General features: G+C 36.5%; 1 protein-coding gene across 1 annotated transcript in view; it reads right to left on the minus strand.

Moving 5' to 3' along the window:
• vimr2 (vimentin-related 2) overlaps positions 1 to 16,581 on the minus strand; it is a 28,738-nt gene extending 12,157 nt beyond the window's left edge. The window contains exons 1-7 of the mRNA XM_056472721.1: positions 16,397 to 16,581; positions 14,064 to 14,205; positions 11,540 to 11,695; positions 11,312 to 11,431; positions 5,542 to 5,637; positions 4,914 to 5,051; positions 2,627 to 2,764 (exon numbers count right to left, since the gene is read on the minus strand). Of these exons, the coding sequence (XP_056328696.1) occupies positions 2,627 to 2,764; positions 4,914 to 5,051; positions 5,542 to 5,637; positions 11,312 to 11,431; positions 11,540 to 11,695; positions 14,064 to 14,205; positions 16,397 to 16,497 (891 nt within the window). The 5' untranslated portion in view covers positions 16,498 to 16,581. The remainder of the gene's footprint in view (positions 1 to 2,626; positions 2,765 to 4,913; positions 5,052 to 5,541; positions 5,638 to 11,311; positions 11,432 to 11,539; positions 11,696 to 14,063; positions 14,206 to 16,396) is intronic.
• Positions 16,582 to 19,042: the final 2,461 nt, after the last annotated feature.

Consider the following 19,042-nt stretch of genomic DNA (forward strand, 5'->3'; position numbering starts at 1 on the left):
CTCAGTAAAAGTCCTCTGAAACGCTGATTTTCAGCATTAGGGCTGACACAGGAACTCGTGTCTGATGCTGAGCTGTTGAGGTGGTGTGTGTTCAGGTCAATCATTGGAGTTAAGCTGTAGCCTTGCACACGCCACACAGGTTTTAAAGTGACAACTGCATTTAAATGCAGGACTAAATCTCTGAAATGATCATCCTGCCATGTGCAGAATACAAAAGCACTAGGTTTACTTTCTTATTTTAACATTTTATATCTGTACATTAGAAAATGATTTAAAACACCAAACTGCATTATTTAAGCACTTGTAATAATAATAATAATGATGTATTTTATAACAGTCCTATATAACAACCCTATATTATATTAATTGTATTAACTGAAATTATTAATAAAACCTAGGGGATTTATATTAAATTAACCCTATAGAGCCGCACGTATCCTAATTGATCCTCAAGTTTCTAAGACCTTTATAATATCAACCTGATCAATACTTTGCTTAAAAACCTATTGTATATGATTTGATAAATGGTAACAGGTAAAAGCAAAGGGAAAACTGCCTGAAATGTTGTCAAAATGTCAAGGGCAAAATTATTTTAACTTGTTGCGAGCAAAAATTTGGACAAACACCTGATGTATTAAATGTGATACAAAATAAATATCATGAAAAAATGTATATGGCAAAATTTGTTTGTTTGCTAGATGGTTTAATAAACATCTCAGTTCCAGAAAATTAGAGTTTTCTGCCTATTTTTTGATATCTCAGGTCTTACAGGGTTAATTATTAATGTTACAAAAATCAGCATCCTTTTTATAGACAAAACTAAATGTCCATATGAAACCAATTTAAGTACATTTTAGCATGAATCATACTGAATATAATTGTCCAACAGCTGAAGTGTGACCAGTGAAAACATTGACTGGTAAGTGATTTAAGAAAACCACTATTCACAGTGACTGGAATACAAAATACATTAATTTATTTGTGAACTCAATAAAACATCTTACTGATTTACAGAATGAGTGGGTCAGACTGTATTGATTCAGTAAGTTCCATAGTTCAAAATTCTGCAGAACAGGTTTTACATGCTCATTTATTCATTCATACATTAATTTTCTTTTCAGCTTAGTCTCTCTATTAATCAGGGGTGGCCCCATCAGAATGAACCGGCAACTTATCCAGCATATGTTTTAGCAGCGGATGCCCTTCCAGCTGCAACCTATCACTGGGAAACACCCATACTCTCTCATTCACACACATACACTACAGCCAATTTAGCTTACCCAATTCACCTATGGCGCATGTCTTTGGACTCTGGGTTGGACACAGGGTGACTTTGGACACAGGGTTTTTTATGCAGCACCACATCTTTTAGGGTGTACGCTCGATTGTCCCCCCTTCCCTCTCACATTATATTTTTTGCCTTCCAAGCCCGAGCACACTTGAATCATTGATGATACAATGTTCATTTTAACAGAAGAGAAGCGCTTTCACTCCATACAATAGAGATTGCTTTAGTTATATTGCTTTGTATTATTTAAGTCGTTTGATATCTTTGTTGTAATCTCACTAGGAAACACTGAGGCTAATCAACATCGCCTGTAGATTGTGTCTCAATTGCAACGTAACAGTTTGTTTTGTTCCAAATGGCCTGTTTTCACCAGGATTTCAAGAGTTCGCCCTTAGCTAATGATTGATTATAAGGCATGTTTGGCATGCTGTCCCTGGAGAGAGCCCTGAGCTCATGAGATCCTCTAGCCCGGGGCTCCCTCCTGTTGCAGGGCGAGAGGGGAGTTTGAGCTCAGGTAGGTCTCGAGAATTCCCCTGCTTGATAATGGTGAATGTAGATTATGAATAGCTATGAAGAGTGTATACTGAATTAAATTAATTAATGATTGTCAATGATGTTGATTTAGTTTTGTCAATTTACTCATGTTACATGTTTTTGGTCCGTGGGAGGAAACCGGAGAGCCCGAAACAAACATGGGAAGAACATGCAAACTCCACACAGAAAAGCTGGCTTGGCCAGGTAAAGATCTGAGCCAGTGACATTCTTGGTGTGAGGCAATGATGCTAACAATGATGCTAACAATGATGCTAAATGATGCTATTTGGGCCTCTGTGCTGCCCTGACAGGGAAGGGGAGGAGTGGGGGTGGAAGGGGGGATTCTTCAAGACAAAGATGGCTAAGGTAAGATACTCTGGTTATTTATAGAGATTTAGGAATCGTCTGATTGGTGGATCGTGCGTTAGCTAAGGAGGGACCAGCTGCTATCAATCATAAGCGCATGCTCCTCTCGAAATAAGTTTATAAATAAACTTCACTTCATTTTATACTCACAGGATTTACATGAGAACGAGGAATCAATGCTGTTTGAGGCTCATGCCATCTCCATGTATTGAACTCTTCAACTATGCGCATTGCATATGTATATCCAGATTATCATTATGAGGCACCTTTAAAACTCTTAGTGAAACTTTTAAATATTGGTTTAAGAATCATTTGTTTGTAAACACAGAGGATTTGTTTTGTCTCTCTTTTGTGACCATTTTGTCAGCAGTCTGAAGCATTGGACCGTCTTTTGATGGGTCAAACTTTAAGTGTGTCAATGAGAGTAAACTCACTCACCAAGCCTTTGAGGACATTCACATCAGTCTCTTCAGAGATGTCCTTCACTTTCCCTCCAGTCAACCTGGCCAGCTGCTCCTCCTTTTTCTCCTTTCCTGCGGCATCAACGTCGGCAGCGCTCGAGCCTTTGAACTCAAACTAAAATGCAGGAAAAGTTCACAGCTTCAGGTTTCAAACATCAGAGTTACCACCCATCAAGCAGACAGCAGGCAGAGAAGATGAATCACTGATTATTCCCAGAAGAAAGAAGAGCAAATGAAGGCCATCAGGTGAGCAGGTGCTACCAGTCCAAAAAAGAAAAATCAGCCTCCAATTATTGTTCCCCGCAAATCCCAATCAATAACAATTGTGAGTGAAACAATTAGGCCTTGTGCAGCGCTAATGAAACAAAGCACTCGTTTTGGCTTCTAAGACCACCTGAGAGAGAGAGCAATGAATAGAAATACAGACCAAAAGAAAACAGGGAACAGTAGTAAATGATACGTTTGTGTGCTTTTTTGTATACAGGACTTTTAGCATGAGTTGTTCTTGGCCTGCTTATCTTGCACCCACACACAAATACACACTAGAAGACTCTTGAGCCTATAGAGACTCTGTAGTGTCCCGGTGCAGAAGTGCTCTCTTCTCATTCTGCATTGGAGTCTGGGAAGGGCTCCAGAGCTCTGATTATCACCATGACCCCAGGCGGGAACAGCCACCCTTGGGGCAAATGGGGTCAGAGGGCACTGGTGCTGTAGGATGACCTTCAGAGAGCCCTCCCTCACCCCTCACCCCCTTAAACCACACAGAGGGGACAAAAGTGCTCTGTGCTGGATGTGGACTAAGCTCTCTGTCCTACAAAGCTGCCCCCTGAAATAAAGTGTAAGGACAAAAACAAGCAAACTTCCAGCACTGAGACGTGTTAAAAGGTTATTTCACTAAAAGAAGACAATTCTGTCATTATTTACAAAGCACATGGGGATTTTCAGTCCTTCTCCAAACATGAAAAAGAAAAGCTTAAACATTATGTTAATTTCTTTTCTAAAGACTTTTTCTTTGGGTGAACTTTAGCACAATTTTATTACAATAAAATAAAATAAATGCATCTAGGATTTAGAAATCTTCCCATCTCATCATTATTTTTGCATGTACTGTGTTCCTCAAGTGTAAACTACCTGTCAAAAGTCTTGTCGCCTATCCAAGTCTTAGGAACAACAAATAATAACTTGACTTGTAGTTGACCATTTGGTATCAGAAGTGGCTTATATGAAAGGCAAAGGCCTCTAGATTACGTTAATTTTAGCAAAATAAAATATGATAATGCCTTGATTTTTAATTATTTAATTAGGACAGTAAGGTCTGACTTTGCTTAGACAAAAGTCTTGTTGCTGAACAGAAATAATGCACAGTATAGAATATTAATAAAGTCATCTAGAATGGCAAAGAAATCGTTCTTGCATAACTCTCAGAGTTCATCAGGATTCTTTGGATTCATCTTCAATGCCTCCTCCTCATCTTACCCCAGACATGTTCAATAATGAACTTTGATGTGGAGGCTAAAGTATGAGAAGAAATGCTATCCTGCTGAATAATTTGCCCTCTCCTGTGGTTTGTAATGTAATGGGCAGCACAAATGTCTTGATACCTCAAGCTGTTTATATTGCCATCCATTCTGCAGATCTCTCACACACCCCCATACTAAATGCATCCCCAAACCATGATTTTTCCTTCACTAAACTTGACTGATTTCTGTGAGAATCTTGGGTCCATGTGGGTTCCAATAGGTCTTCTGCAGTATTTGTGATTATTGGGATGCAGTTCAACAGATGATTCATCTGAAAAATCTACCTTCTCCCACTTTTCCAAATGATCAACTAGAAGTCAAGTTATTATTTGTTGCTCTTACAACTGGGACCGACGACAAGACTTTTGACAGGTAGTGCAAGTTAATTTATTTTTTTTCTGCTTAATGTAAATTTCTACATTTTCAATTATTTTCCAAGGTTAATCAACAAATTTTCTATTTTTTATCAAGGTTAAAATGGTTGTGCTGTTTAATAATTTCATGTAAACCACAACATTTTTTCCTCTACTTCTTTGATGAAAGACAGTTTAAAAGAACAGCATTGACATAATTTAAATATATAAAGCTTTTGCAGACCAATTAATTGCGTCCAAAATTATTTTAATTGCATTACTTTCTTCCTACTAAGCCCAAACCTTTGAATGGTATTGTAAACACTGTCAATTTAGCTTGTACATATCACTAGGATCCATGCATTCTCAGTATTCTCTATGCATATATTACCTTGAGATTTTCTGCCAGTGTCCTATAGTACCCCTTGATGTCAATGATGGCTGGTGTAATGTCAAAGGGAGGGAACTGCAGGGATACAGTTGAAAACCCTTCATCCAGAGGCCCGGGCTCACACAGATTTTCCAGCCTCTGTGAACAAATGCAACTTCATGACTTTCGGTTTCTCCTCAGGTAACAATATCTGCCTGTGCGAGACAGGGCAGCTGTTCATTAATCTGGCCCCGATGAAGTGTTCACGAAAAGGAGATTGAGTCTGAGTCTCAGCTTGTTCTCATCAACATGAATAATGACAGAGCGGCAGATGTATCAGGATAATAATAGCAGTTAATAAAACAAGAAGAACTTGTGTTTTCATTTCAAACGCCTGCACTGCGAGTTATCCCAGAGGGAGGTCAGTGGATATTTCGCTATGTACCCCCAGACCCCCCATACACCACATTCTTTCATTCTGTGTTTTGAGGAGCCATGTTTCCTGTCAATCTCTGTTCACCCAAACCTGTTCCCCTTACAATCACAGGAGACATCTTAAACGGCAAACCCCCCCACAGGCAGTACTAGATTTCTGAGGTCAATGGACTTTTCCAATCTCAAATGAGAAGAATTGCTGTTTGGGCCTTACCATTTCATGCTGCCTCTCCATAGCAGCCAGCTGCTCCTCATAGATGCCAACTTGTTCTCGAAGGGCCAGGCAGTCAGTGGTAATTGCATCCACCTCCTGAGTTGGGTAGCGGAAATAAAGGTCAATTCAAACACAATGCACTCACCCTCTGCATCTTCTATATTCAGCATCTTCTAGTTGTGCCACAGCAAAGACCGTAATGTATGGAAGATGACATCCACGCATGAAGCCTGTCATCCTCTGCTCATACAAAGATGCATTTATTCGGTTCATCTGGGTATCTTAAGTGGCTGATTAATTGGCGATGAATTCAATTACCCAGAATGGAAGCATTTGCATGTGAATGCTGCAGTGAGCCGGTGGCTACGGGCAGCAGAGGAAGCGCATGGCGCACACACATGCACTCCAGAGCCCAGAATTGGCACAGTGGCCACTGTTCCCCTTATCTCAGCAAGAACACAAGCCCAGCACTGGAGAGAGTCTAGACAGAGCTTCAATGCTGATTTGCTTCTTCTATTGCACACCACGACAGGGCTAAACCTTACTATGGTGTACGCATTTCATTTAGATGCAGCGTTGAGGTTTATAAAAATCTAATTTTCTCGTTTTTTTCATGACAAACAGCTGTTTTAAAGCCACCATTAAAAAACAAATGAAGAAAAACTCCCAATTACACTCACGAAATTTCACCAACAAGTGCTTACGACATGGAGGTTCATTTATAAACACAACTTCTTCCCACATAGTTTTATTATTTGGAATAAAGTCAATATCTTGTATAGAAATAAGTCACTATTCTTTCACAATTGGTTTAACAATGGACTAATATTAGTTAATCAATTATTTGATAATGAAGGAACTTTATTTACATTTAAAGAATTTATTGCAAGATACAAAATTCCAATTACTTTACAGGAATTTACAATACTAACGAGGGCAATAGCTGCTGGTATACGTGTGCTGTACAAAAGCAGTGCACTGTATGTACATCAGCACTTTCTGTTTGTAGACCTGAACAGACCTCAGTCGGTTTTATCTGTTTCTCTGGATTTAAGCCTAATAATCACAAAATTAGATCTTTAATCTTAAGAGAAAATGCATCTTTACCATGTGTTGTTGTTTTTTACTGGAACAATATCCTTAATAATGTAAACTGGACAATATTTTATTATTATGTAAATTTCACATACATAAATCCAAGTTTGCCAAAAGCAAACCTCTCTTCATGGTGCTAGAAAAAGAGATTCAATTGTATCTAAAAATTTGCTGGACATTATTTGTATGGAACTTTCAACAGCATGCATACATGGAGCTCAGTCAAAAACTGTTAAGTCCTGGATTATGGCTTTTGATATTGTCAAATCTTTTGTTTCCACCTTTTAATGTACAGCTTTTCTGTTTATACGTACTTCATGTATCTCATGGTGTACAATTATGTATCTCATTAGGTACAATTATTTAATTGTACATAACTTCTACTCTTTATTTGGTTTAACGTTATTCTTTTACAGCAATCTTTAGACTTCTGTTATTATAGAACAGGTCTACCTGGGTGGGAGGTGGGTAATCGGGGTTGTTTTATGATAGTCATATGCTGTATCCTTTCTATATTAAACAAAAACTGAAATAATAAAAACAATTGTTCACAAAAAGTTATATAAAAGTAATTTCTAAGTTTAAAAATAGAAAAGCAGTTAAACAGTTAATATATGCTCCTCCTTTAACATTTTTGCATAAAAATGCTTGTATATATGCATTTCCTGTAGTAAAAGTGCATTTAATAACTCTTGTTAATAACTTAAATTGGAAAAATGTGTGTAATATATTTATATGTAATTTGATAATTATGTATCATCTCTGTTTTTTTTTTTATTATTATTATTATTTAATTTCGTCTTTTCTCATTTAATCCTTCTTGTTAAGGGCTGTGATGATTTTGCTGTATAATAAATTTGTACATGCTGGTTCTTGTTAATGAAGAAAAAAGAAGAAAGAAAGAAAATAAAAAATCTATTAAATTAAATTAAAATCAATATTATTTTTTACATTTTTGAATATTGCCGTATTTACTATTATAGGTCATTTGACTATATGAGCATCACTATTTTGTTTAACATTGTACCCTTGTGAGTACAATAACAGTACAACAGTCCAATAAGTACAATAACTTCCACTTGTTTATAGTGGCTTCCAAATGGTACTCTGGATGGGCACAAAGTTACAAAAATCATAGCCATTATAATGAAAGGTCGTTCCAAACCAAAGTGTTTAAAGATGACCACTTCAAAAAGCTCTTCAAGATTTAATAGGGTACAAGATGATTCCACTGCACATGTTTAATATGTGGCACAGATGACACAGTGCATTCCAAGGACCAGTTTTTTTTCATCCCTTACACCCTTTATCCTTTTGAAGCTCTCATTCTGTAGCAGAGGTCTCTAATTCTGCTCCTGGAGGGCCAACATCCTGCAGAATTTAGCTCCAAACACCTAGATGTTTCTAGTTGCCTTGTGCCAAATGACATCCAAAAACTTCAGACATTCACTTTTTTTTTTTGATGTAACATTGTTTTGACTTTGAGGATAAAGTCTGCTGTACAGATCATTTTAGTGCACGATGGTGGCACACTCAGACTGCTAAGAAGGTGGTGTTCCTGAAAGCCAAGACATGGCTTTTCACTATTCTTGTGCACTTAACAGACACTTGGACATGGTCGAGTCATCTTTAATTCTGAAGAGATTTTTACAGTGTAGTTTGTGTCAAGGCAGCTTTGGCTATGGTGGCCACTTTACTGTACATCTACGTCAATCAAAAAATGCACTTGAAGTGTGCAAATTTGGTAAAGGTACATTAATTTGAAGCCATTTATTAAATAGGGTACAAGCTAAAAACAAGCTTGCAGCTAGCTCTCTGCAACTCTCACATGGTCGTACACTGAAGTTAAGCAGGGCTGTGCCTGGTCAGTAACTGGATGGGAGATCACATGGGAAAGCTAGGTTGCAGCTGGAAGTGGTGTTAGTGAGACCAGCAGGGGGCAGTCAACCTGCAGTCTGTGTGGGTCCTAACCCCCCAGTATAGTGAAGGGAATTCTATACTGCTCAGTGATTACAATATGGCTGCCTTCGCATCATCCAGTTAGATGCTGCAGACTGGTGGTAGATGAGGAGGATTCCCCCAATGTTTTGAGTGTCCAGAAAAGTGCTATATAAATGTAAGAAATTATTATTATAAGTTTGAATAGGCTTGGAAACCCCTTGCTCTGGAGGGTAAACCCTTCAGGGAGATTAGGGTATAGGGATGAGTCCTTCAGAGCAGACATCGCTCACTGGCACAAGGGCCAAGATTGAAGCAATAGCAAACAACAATATTAGCCTTTGCATTGAAGGATCTTTTCATATTTCCAATGACTAGCAGAATAACTATTGTACTTGTAGGTGTATTTGAACCACAGCAATTATGTTAGGTATAAAAACAAAGAATTAACTTAACTTCAACTTTAGAGTAAGGTCTAAACCAGCACAATGGGAACTACCTGTGGCACAAGTGTACACTATAGTGCACACACACAAAAACACAGCTTCAGTCATGATGTCCATCGTTCTACAGCCCTTAATGTTGCTGTCATGAGTCTGTCACATCAGAGATCATGCAAATGCAACCAAGAAAATGACCAGAAGGAGACATTTTGTTCCTGGCAGACTGGCCTGGGGCCTAGTTCTTATAACGAAAAAGCCCCTAATATTCCTTTCAATGTCTGATAGACAAAACCGTGCCCCGTCTTATATTTGGTCTTCTTTCAGATAAAACTACTGAAACCACACTAGTGAAAAAACTCAGGTCTATTATTTATATAACTGCAAATTCAATTCTATATTATTCTTTTGACTTGATCATAACTACCTTTGGTTCTTCTTCATGTTTTATTCGTTCTCTCTGACCCTCATTTCTTCTATTAGGCCAGGCTGAGAGCTAATCCCTACTCTGTTGCATCTAGGAGATATGAGAAGCTGAATGAGTGAATTATTAGGCATGGTGAAAGCTTTCCCACATCTGCTCTTTTACTGGAGATGTGCTCTGACATCTGTGGGGTGACAGAGTGGTTTCTACAGAAAGCTGCTCGGGTTTCAGAGTGGCCGCTGGCCGGTAGTCAGTGGGGCCTGTAATCAGGACTCTCCAGAGCGGATCTGGGAGCAGCAGCTGTGCTGTGCCACTCCTGGGACAAAACACCCCACCCCTCCCACAGCACAGGCTAACACTGCCATCTAGTGGTGGAGGAAGCATATCAATTCAAAAAAGCTAGTGCAGGGGTGCTCAATCCTGCTCCTTGAGATCTACCTTCCTGCAGAGTTTAGCTCAAACACTGATCAAACAAAACTAGGTAAGATCTGATGGAGTGCTTGGTAATTGATAGCAGGTGTGTTTGATCAAGGTTGCAGCTGAACACTGCAGGAAGGTAGATCTCCAGGAACAGGGTTGGTGACTCCTGTTCTAGTGTATAAATGTGTTAACTTTATGATTAAGGTTACTGTTTTGAGTGTAACGTTTCTGCACTATGCTGTCTTGTATAACACACACACCTCTATATGTACATTTAAAAATGTAATTGCACTAGATCATAGGTCTCAAACTGGATTCCTGGAGAGCCGCAGCTCTGCACAGTTTGCTCCAACCTATATCAACCACAACTGATCCAACTAATCAAGGTGTTCAAGACTACTAGAGACTCCTAATGCGTGGTCTTACTAGAGTTTGAGCATTCGAAATTCTGTTGTACGACGATGCGAAAGGGGGAGAGATTAAACAAGATGATTAGGCATTAAAAAAGCAAGCGATAGGTTCATATTTTACATTTCTGTACAGAGTGGTCATGTTTTGATCTTAGATTGGTCTCACATAGTCACGTGATGCGATTTTGCAGGTCAGAGTTCACCAAGCTTGAACTTTCCAACGCTCGAACGACGAAACTTGTTGTACGATCTTGTATTTCCAGTCAGTCACATTTACATGCGTATGAATGGAAGTCTATGAGGCAAGAACTGCATTGTGACTAAGGCTTTAAGCTGATGTGAGTTGGAGGTGGTTGGAGCTAAACTCTGCAGTGCTGTGGCCCTCCAGGAATTGAGTTTGAGACCACTGCATTAGATTAAATATTAAACCAGACAATTGACATTTATTATAAACTTGGAAGTCTTTTATATCACTTTGAAACTCTTATAAAATTAACCATGATAAAATGTGTTGTTATGGTTAATTAAAATGAATACAAAGCACCTATAATTATAAAATAAACTGTACTTTCTAACTGTAATATTATCTTAAAAACTGTCTGAAAAACAAACAGAAATGTCTGAAAAATATTAAATACTGAAAATATACTGAACTAAAGAAAAACTTCAACAGAAAAAGCTATAACAAAACTGAAATGAAAACTCTAAATCTAAAAGTAAAACTGAATACTAATATTAGATAGTCTATAGTTAATGTGTACATCATTGATATGGTTATTAAGTAGACCAGATGTATACTAGTGTTTTAATTTCAGTGATTTATCCCATGTGAAACAGGAAACTGACTTTAACACATCCACTAAAATGATCCCAAAATCCCAAAACATTAACTCTGAGAAAAGATCCTGTGTCATTCCTTGGCATAAAAATATCTCTAGTCTCTAAAGCAGTGACATCCACACATCTTTATGAAGGTAGTTGAGGTTTGCAAATATTTTTGGGCACCACATTTCAAATAACATCTGCAGATTTCTTGGCATTACCACAGCAACATCCTCTCGCTCATGCTGGATGAGAGTCCTGTGTTCCACCACCTGATCACATTTCATCTGCAGACACCGCAGTTCACCCTTCAGCTCCTCCGTGTTACACAAAATCTCCTCCTGAGGAAAACAACCAGCCAGCAGCAGGAAAAGAATCAACAAAACTGATCGTGTGTTTTAAAAAAATGACATTCAGCACCACCCAGGGCGTGAGTTTCCGAGTGGTACCTTTTCTTTGCGCAGCCTCTCTATCACAGCCTCCAGGCTGAAGTCGGCAGGGTCTCTGATGCTGACAGTGGTGGAGATCTGTTCTGACTCTTTCTTCTCCTTTAGCTCAATGATCTCAGCCTCCAGAGACTCGTTCTCCTCTTCTAAACCCCGAACCTGCAACAGCCACACAAAACAGACGCAAAGATACGAGAGTAGAGGATGTGTTTGGTTACACACAGAGAACAACTTATGACGCCTCTGAGAGTTATTAGAAAATAAGGTGATGATTGATGTTATACTGTAAAAAATGCAGGCTTCCGCACAATTCCTTCATGTTGTCCAAACACAAATCGATTGTGGAAGTGGATTAAACATAAACAATTAAGTTGACCCCAAAAAAACTCAAGAATTGAGTTGATTCAGCTCATTTTAAAAAAGTAGTTTGAACAAGCAGCAAAATCATTTTTTGAGTGTACAACTCAGGTATGCATTGAGGTCTGATTAACAATTCATTGGCCTAACATTCTGGAAGATCTTTATGAAGATGACAAATTAATATCTTTTGAAAAACTTAAGCATAAATCTAATCTGCCTACTAATTACTTCTAGAAAAATATTGATAATATGGTCTGCAATATTATAGGCACTGACAATGAAGCTTCTAAATATTATGCACTACTCAGTCAAACAAGTCAAAATATTAGTTCTGCAGTCAAGATAATATGGGGTAAAGATTTGGGACGCACATTTGAAGATGAGAACTGGGGAAAATTTGCTGGGAATTTAAAATTAACGTCTAGAGATGTTAAAACACGTCTTAAACAGTATAAAATTTTACATAGATTTTACTGGACTCCTAAGAGACAATCCAGAATGCTGGCGATGCCAAGAAGAAGCAGGTGGCCTATTTCATATGCTCAGAAGTCCAATATTTTTGGAGAAAGGTGCATGAATACCTTGTAAAGATATTGCAGACCCAGTGTGACTTTTGCCCAAGCTTACACATACTTGGTGACCCCTGTCCCTTAAGCCACCTGTATAAAGTTAGTCAAAGTGGATGCAGAGCTGTGTCATGCTAGGCAGACGGGTGTTTGTTAAAAACTGGAAATCTTCCAGTAGACCTCCGAACTTCAAGTGGATCTCAGAGTTAGGACGAGTTGCAGCTTTTGAAAAACTCTCCTACAGTTTACATGGAAGGATTGAAATTTATTTTAATAAATGGGGAACATTTCAGAATTTCTGTGACCCACAGAAATGCCAACTGACCCAGCAAGGGCTCGAACCAGCGACCTTCTTGCTGTGAGGCAATCACGCTAACCAATGCACCACTGTGACGCTTCATTTTCATGTATGTAGTTAATAAAATGAACTGGGGAAAACATGGAGATAGTTTGGCATTTTTATCCTTCTGTTCAATATATTTATTTGCTTGGGTTTTAGTTGTTTTGCTGTGGAAGCCCGTTTGTGCCATCTCAATTTTTTTTCTTTTAGATTTGCATCTCACAATTCACAAGAAAATAAATGAAGAAAAAAAAAACACTCAAATGTGCATTCATGGTTGCCATTTAAAATAAATGTGGTTGTTTTACGCATTAGTTAATATGTATGTAAAATAAAAAGTTTTCAATAAAGATAAGAAATTTAGACTGATTTCTGAAAGATTAAGTGACTATTAAAACTGGAGTAATAGTAGCGAAAATGTAAGTATTTTAAACAGCATTAATCTTTACCTATATTAGATGTTTTTAATCCAAGAAATTCAGCTTGATGAGTATCTGTCACAATTTTTCCTTGCAATTTTACATTTGCATCTCACAATTCACAATAAATAAAAAGAACAGCTCTTAGAAGAAAAAGTTTTGCAAGAAAATACTCAAAAAATGTGAAATAATTTATTTATATAGTTTGAAGTTTATATATAGAACAAAATAAATAGAAATTTATCTGGGTTTGTCAAAATGCGCTGCCCGTCGTTGTTATATATATATATATATATATACACACACAGAAATAATAAAATAAAATAATAAATATGATAAATATATGATGGCAGCCAAAATTATTTCACCAAATTATTTAAAAATTCTTGGATATTTGAAAAAAAGGGACGAAAATGAGTTAAGTGAAAAGTAAGACTCGAAAGTCATTTCTGTCCCTTTTTTCAAATATCCAGGAATTTTGAAATAATTTGGTGAAATGATATAGATCTGAATTCCGGTCAAGATGTGCAACTTCAGCTGTGGGAATAAGAATCAACTCTTCAGCAGCCCTGTACCACAAGCAAGAGAAACAGCATTATTCTCAAAATGTCACATCATACTTCAACGCGAGGTAAAGGACAATGTGACTTCAGCATATTTATGGCCTTAATATGATTTTCTTCACACCCTCAGGCAAATGACTGACCTCATTAAACATCATGGAAACATGATAATTAGGCCACACACAGCGAGACCCATTAAATTCAGCATGAGCACAGCTGCGCGTTACCCAGCAGAACCTTGGGTGTGTATGAGTGTGAAAATCTTCATGTATGTCTCACCACATCGATGAGTCCGGCGAGGCGATCATTGAGGGCAGCGATGACAGAACGCTCATGGACAAATCGAGACGCACCCTCCTTGTTTAGGGCACGAGCTGCTACAAAATCCAGCTCGGGACATTCAGTCTCTGACACTCCACCCCTGTCAAACAGACCCAAAAACTGTACGTCTACAATGGATTTGTTTATGTTCCAAGCAAGCATAAACAAACACTTTTGAATGAAAAGAGGAAATGCTGAAGCACGAAAGAGCTTAACTGATAACACATTCATGCAACGGGTTTATAATGTTTGTATTAAAAGGAAGAATAAAGAGTGAAGTCACTGTTTACAACATTCAAACAGGTCAGCAGGTGTGACAAAAAAAGTTTCTCCTCCGAAAACGTTTAGTTGAGAGTGCACTTCTATCATTAATGGGTTACAAAGATAAACTTTATATGCACGCACCTCTGAATGTTTTTGGATATTGTTTATGATAGTGCCTTAAGATTTGTCACTGTTCAAGTGCACACAGACATCACTGTAACTTAGAGAAAACAACATATCTTTGTTTTTATTTTAAAAGCATTCGTTTGTAAATTACCATAGTATATAATATATCTAGTTTGTTGGAGTACTGTTTAAATGCTTACAATACCAGAGAGCCTATAAAATGCCATTTTTTTCCTCACAGAGTTAGTGTGAAAATATGATCTGCATTCTTCAAGTGTGCTCCATATGTAAAGAATGAGCTTTAAGATATACTACATATGAAATTCGTACCGTCTCTCACTATATTTACAAATATTTTAAAGACTGTCAATTTAGAACAGTGCATGATTTAACAATTGATTATGGTTTATACTATTTGTCTGTGTCTACGTTTTGACATACAGTTGAAATCAGAATTATTAGCCACCCTTTGAATTTTTTTTCTTTTTTAAATATTTCCCAAATGATGTTTTTAATGTTTTATGAACCATTTTAAGTTCAAAATTATTAGCCCCTTTAAGCAAATTCTTTTTCAATAGTCTACAGAACAAACCATCATTATACAATAACTTGCCTAATTACCCTAACCTGCCTAGTTAACCTAATGAACCTAGTTAAGCCTTTAAATGTCACTTTAAGCTGTATAGAAGTGTCTTGAAAAATATCTAGTAAAGTATTTTTTGCTATCATCATGGCAAAGATAAAATAAATCAGTTATTAGAAATGAATTATTAAAACTATTATAACTCAGTTAAACAGAAATTGGGAAAAAAAAAATAAACAGGGGGCTAATAATTTCAACTGTATGTATTTTCATTTATTTTTGTAACTCTTATGCTGCCTGTCTTGACCAGGACTCCCTGGTAGAAGAGATATTGTATCTCAATGGGACATTAAATAAATAAATAAATAAATAAATAAAATTAATAAATAAAAAAACTACAGTAGATTCAAATGTGCATTTGTTGTTTCAGTTTAAATTAAATGCTATTATTCGGTGTATTAATTGTGGGGAATTAAATGTAATGGTAAAATAAAAATCTTTCAACAAACATAAGAAATGTTTCCTGAGCACATCAGCAGAATTTAAGAAATTCTGCAGAATTTGATTTCTGAAAGACAGTGAAGCAATCAAAACTGGAGTAGTGATTTGGAAGATTAAGCTTTGCTGCCATTTTAACTGTATTAATAATTAACAATGTTACACATTTTTGATCAAAGGAATTCAGCTTGAGTATCCAGCAAGACATTTAAATAACTTACAAACCCAAAACTTTAGTAAACATTTAAAAATTTATTTTAACATTAAAAATAGTTTATGATTATTACACTAATGATACAATTCATGAATTATTATTATAAATGAAGAAATATAGCTTGCATAGAATACTCAATTTAATTGAAGTAAACTTTGGGTTAATGACTATGTATACTGTATATACAAATAAAAGAATAAAATAAATAAATAAAAGTGGCACTATGTATTTTGTGTACTTGAATCTTTTAAATATATGCATATTGTTGAATGTTATTACATGTTGTTTAAATTTTAAAATGTACAGAAAAAACACTTATATTAATCACCATAATTAATTAACATTTATATTAATAACAATGACAATAAAGCAAATCTGAGTAAACATCACTTCATTTCATCATGAATCAATCATTTGTACATGATTTAGCAGTTCATTTTTGTATATTTATTCAACTTGGTATTACTGTACATATTCCAACAATTCCAGTTTTAACACAGGAGAATGCTCTCTGAGATGCAAAATAGCAATTCAATACTGAAAGCTATAAATCCATATTCAATCTAGGGTTTAACATATACCATCGTTAGATGTACAAGCACTAACCTGGCAGTGAAGCGGGCCTGGACTCCACATCGTCCTGCAGCTGAGCTCCACTGCTCCTCCTCAAACAGCTTACGGTATGAAGACACTCTCAACAGGGCCATGACAGCAGCACAAGAGAAAAGACAAGATGACAAGCAGACAAGCAAGCAGACTTTATAGACACTGGCTGAGAATGTCACACACACTTGTGGCAACTCTCACCGAACACAAAAGTAGACTAACTAGGGGAACAGTGTCAGATGAGAAACTCTTCACACGGAGCAGAAACAATTCAGCCGCTGCTCCAGGACTGGAGGTCACTCCTTCTGAAAGACAGTATTAGGGGAGAGCGGGGCACAACACTTAACCCTTTTGACTGGCTTAATATGTGTAAATACATATGGGGTTCAAAGTAGGGCTGCATAATACTGGAAAAAAATACGCTGTTGAGTGCTGCAATAACTAGATTTCTTACGATATAACTAACTTAAAAAAAATGCTATTTTATCAGCAATTTAAAAAGTCTTTGGCATCACGGTGGCGCAGTGGGTAGCACGATCACCTCACAGCAAGAAGGTTGCTGGTTCGAGCCCCAGCTGGATCAGTTGGCATTTCTGTGTGGAGTTTGCATATCCTCCCCGTGTTTGTGTGGGTTTCCTCCGGGTGCTCCAGTTTCCCCTACAGTCCAAAGACATGCGCTATAGGTGAACTGAATAACCTAAATTGGCTGTAGTGTATGTGTGTGAATGAGTGTGTAAGGATGTTACCCAGTATTGGGTTGCAGCTGGAAGGGAATCCGCTGTGTAAAACATTTGCTGGATAGGTTGGCGGTTCATTCCGCTGTAGTGACCCCTGATTAACATAAGGACTGAGCCGAAAAGAAAATGAATGAATGAAAAAAAAAAAAAAGTCCTATTTATGTAATGGTCATACTAAAATAAACAGGTAATAGATGTTTTTCTGAGCTAAATAAAGCTAAATTAAAATGTTAAGGTGCAAAGTTTTAGACTTTAAAACACTATAAATGACTGAAAATCTCTGCGGAAACTCTGATTCTCATTGTATGTTATTTTCTTATACTAAAAAACTGTTGGTTTCCACACAATCGAGTTGCGTTGGGACAACATGAAGAAATAATGTTAACTTATACATTTTTACATATTTTAGTGAATCGAACATAAAACAATTAAGTTGCAAACAACAAGGATTGTGTTGTTTGAGCTAATTTTCAAATAAGTAGTTTGAACAAACAGTAAATGTCATTCTTTTGTGCATTTTGGGTTCACCTAACAGCACCTACTGAAGAGGCGGAGAAGAAGAAAGTAAAGGCCCCATCTGATTGGTCAGATCTGGAAAAACAACATACACTGTAAATAGTGAATACTTTAATAAATTACTTTAGGTTGTTACAACTACATGAATGAATTAGTTTATTTTAGTTTCCGGTACTTTTAGGAGTAAAAAGTTGAGAATTTCTTTAAGTTGATCCAATGAGCTCTTTTATCAGTGCATGGATGAAGCATACAATTGCTTGGCACATGAAATGAATTTAATTTATTGCACTTCTCTGTAATATGGATATTGCATTTACTATTATCACCTTAACAATATTTTTTTATATATATTGTGTAGCCCTTGTTCAAAGTCAAATATTTCACACGTCCTGCACAAATGTGTGGTTTTGTTTCATAATTACATTGTAAAATGTTTCCATTATTCAGTCTAAAGTATGGAAGTTAAATTTTACATCATGGCAAAAAGATTTGACACATTGTAAAGGAAGTATTAATATGACAGCTTAAAATGCGATATTTAATCATATAACATTAAGTTGTGACATGGACATATTAAAAGATGAAGAAAATGTTTTTTTTTCCAATAAAATGAAATTAATAAGTTCTTCCAAATAATATAATGGTGTTTTTAAGAATAAAAAAAAAAAAATAAAAATAAATTTTAAAGTTTGAGAATGAAAACATTGCAGGGTTTCACATGCTTGTGAGGGTCCAAATCCCGACACACAGCTACTGTTTACAGCAGAGTTCATAACAATGATGACAAAAAACCCCCAAGAAGTTACATTGCTAAAGTTGTAAATCAGTATTTTTCTAATAATTGCAGGGACACACTGTAATGCAGTGTCACAATGTTTCCTATTTGCACAACTGGAATTTAAAACTGGTTTTCTGTTAATTAGCAAAGCATTAAAGAATGGTCTAAACTGCTAAATAACATATTAGAAATTCAAATAATAGCAAAATGATGTCTCGTACACAAAAAATGAGGGTTCCACACAATTCCTCCATGTTGTCCCAACACAAATTATTTAACTTAATCGTTTTTGCAAACTTAAGTGGATTGAACATAAAACAATTAAGTAGCCCAACCACAAAAAAAGGAATTGTGTTGGTTCAACGCATATTAAATAAGTAGTTTGAAGCACCAAACGTAATTTGAGTGTATTAAATAAACACTAAAAACGAAGATAACAAATTCACCTAAGACAGAAATGTACTATAGCTGTCGTTTAGTAAATGTTCAGTGATTTCTTCAAAATATGCTCGAATTTTGACACAATGTTTTTTCTATATAGTGTTGATACGGCAATTAGTGAACACCATAATGTGCAAGCATGCGTAGAAAGTTTTAATGTTAGATTGCACCCTG

This window comes from Danio aesculapii, chromosome 14, assembly GCF_903798145.1.
Source record: "Danio aesculapii chromosome 14, fDanAes4.1, whole genome shotgun sequence".
NCBI lineage: Eukaryota > Metazoa > Chordata > Actinopteri > Cypriniformes > Danionidae > Danio > Danio aesculapii.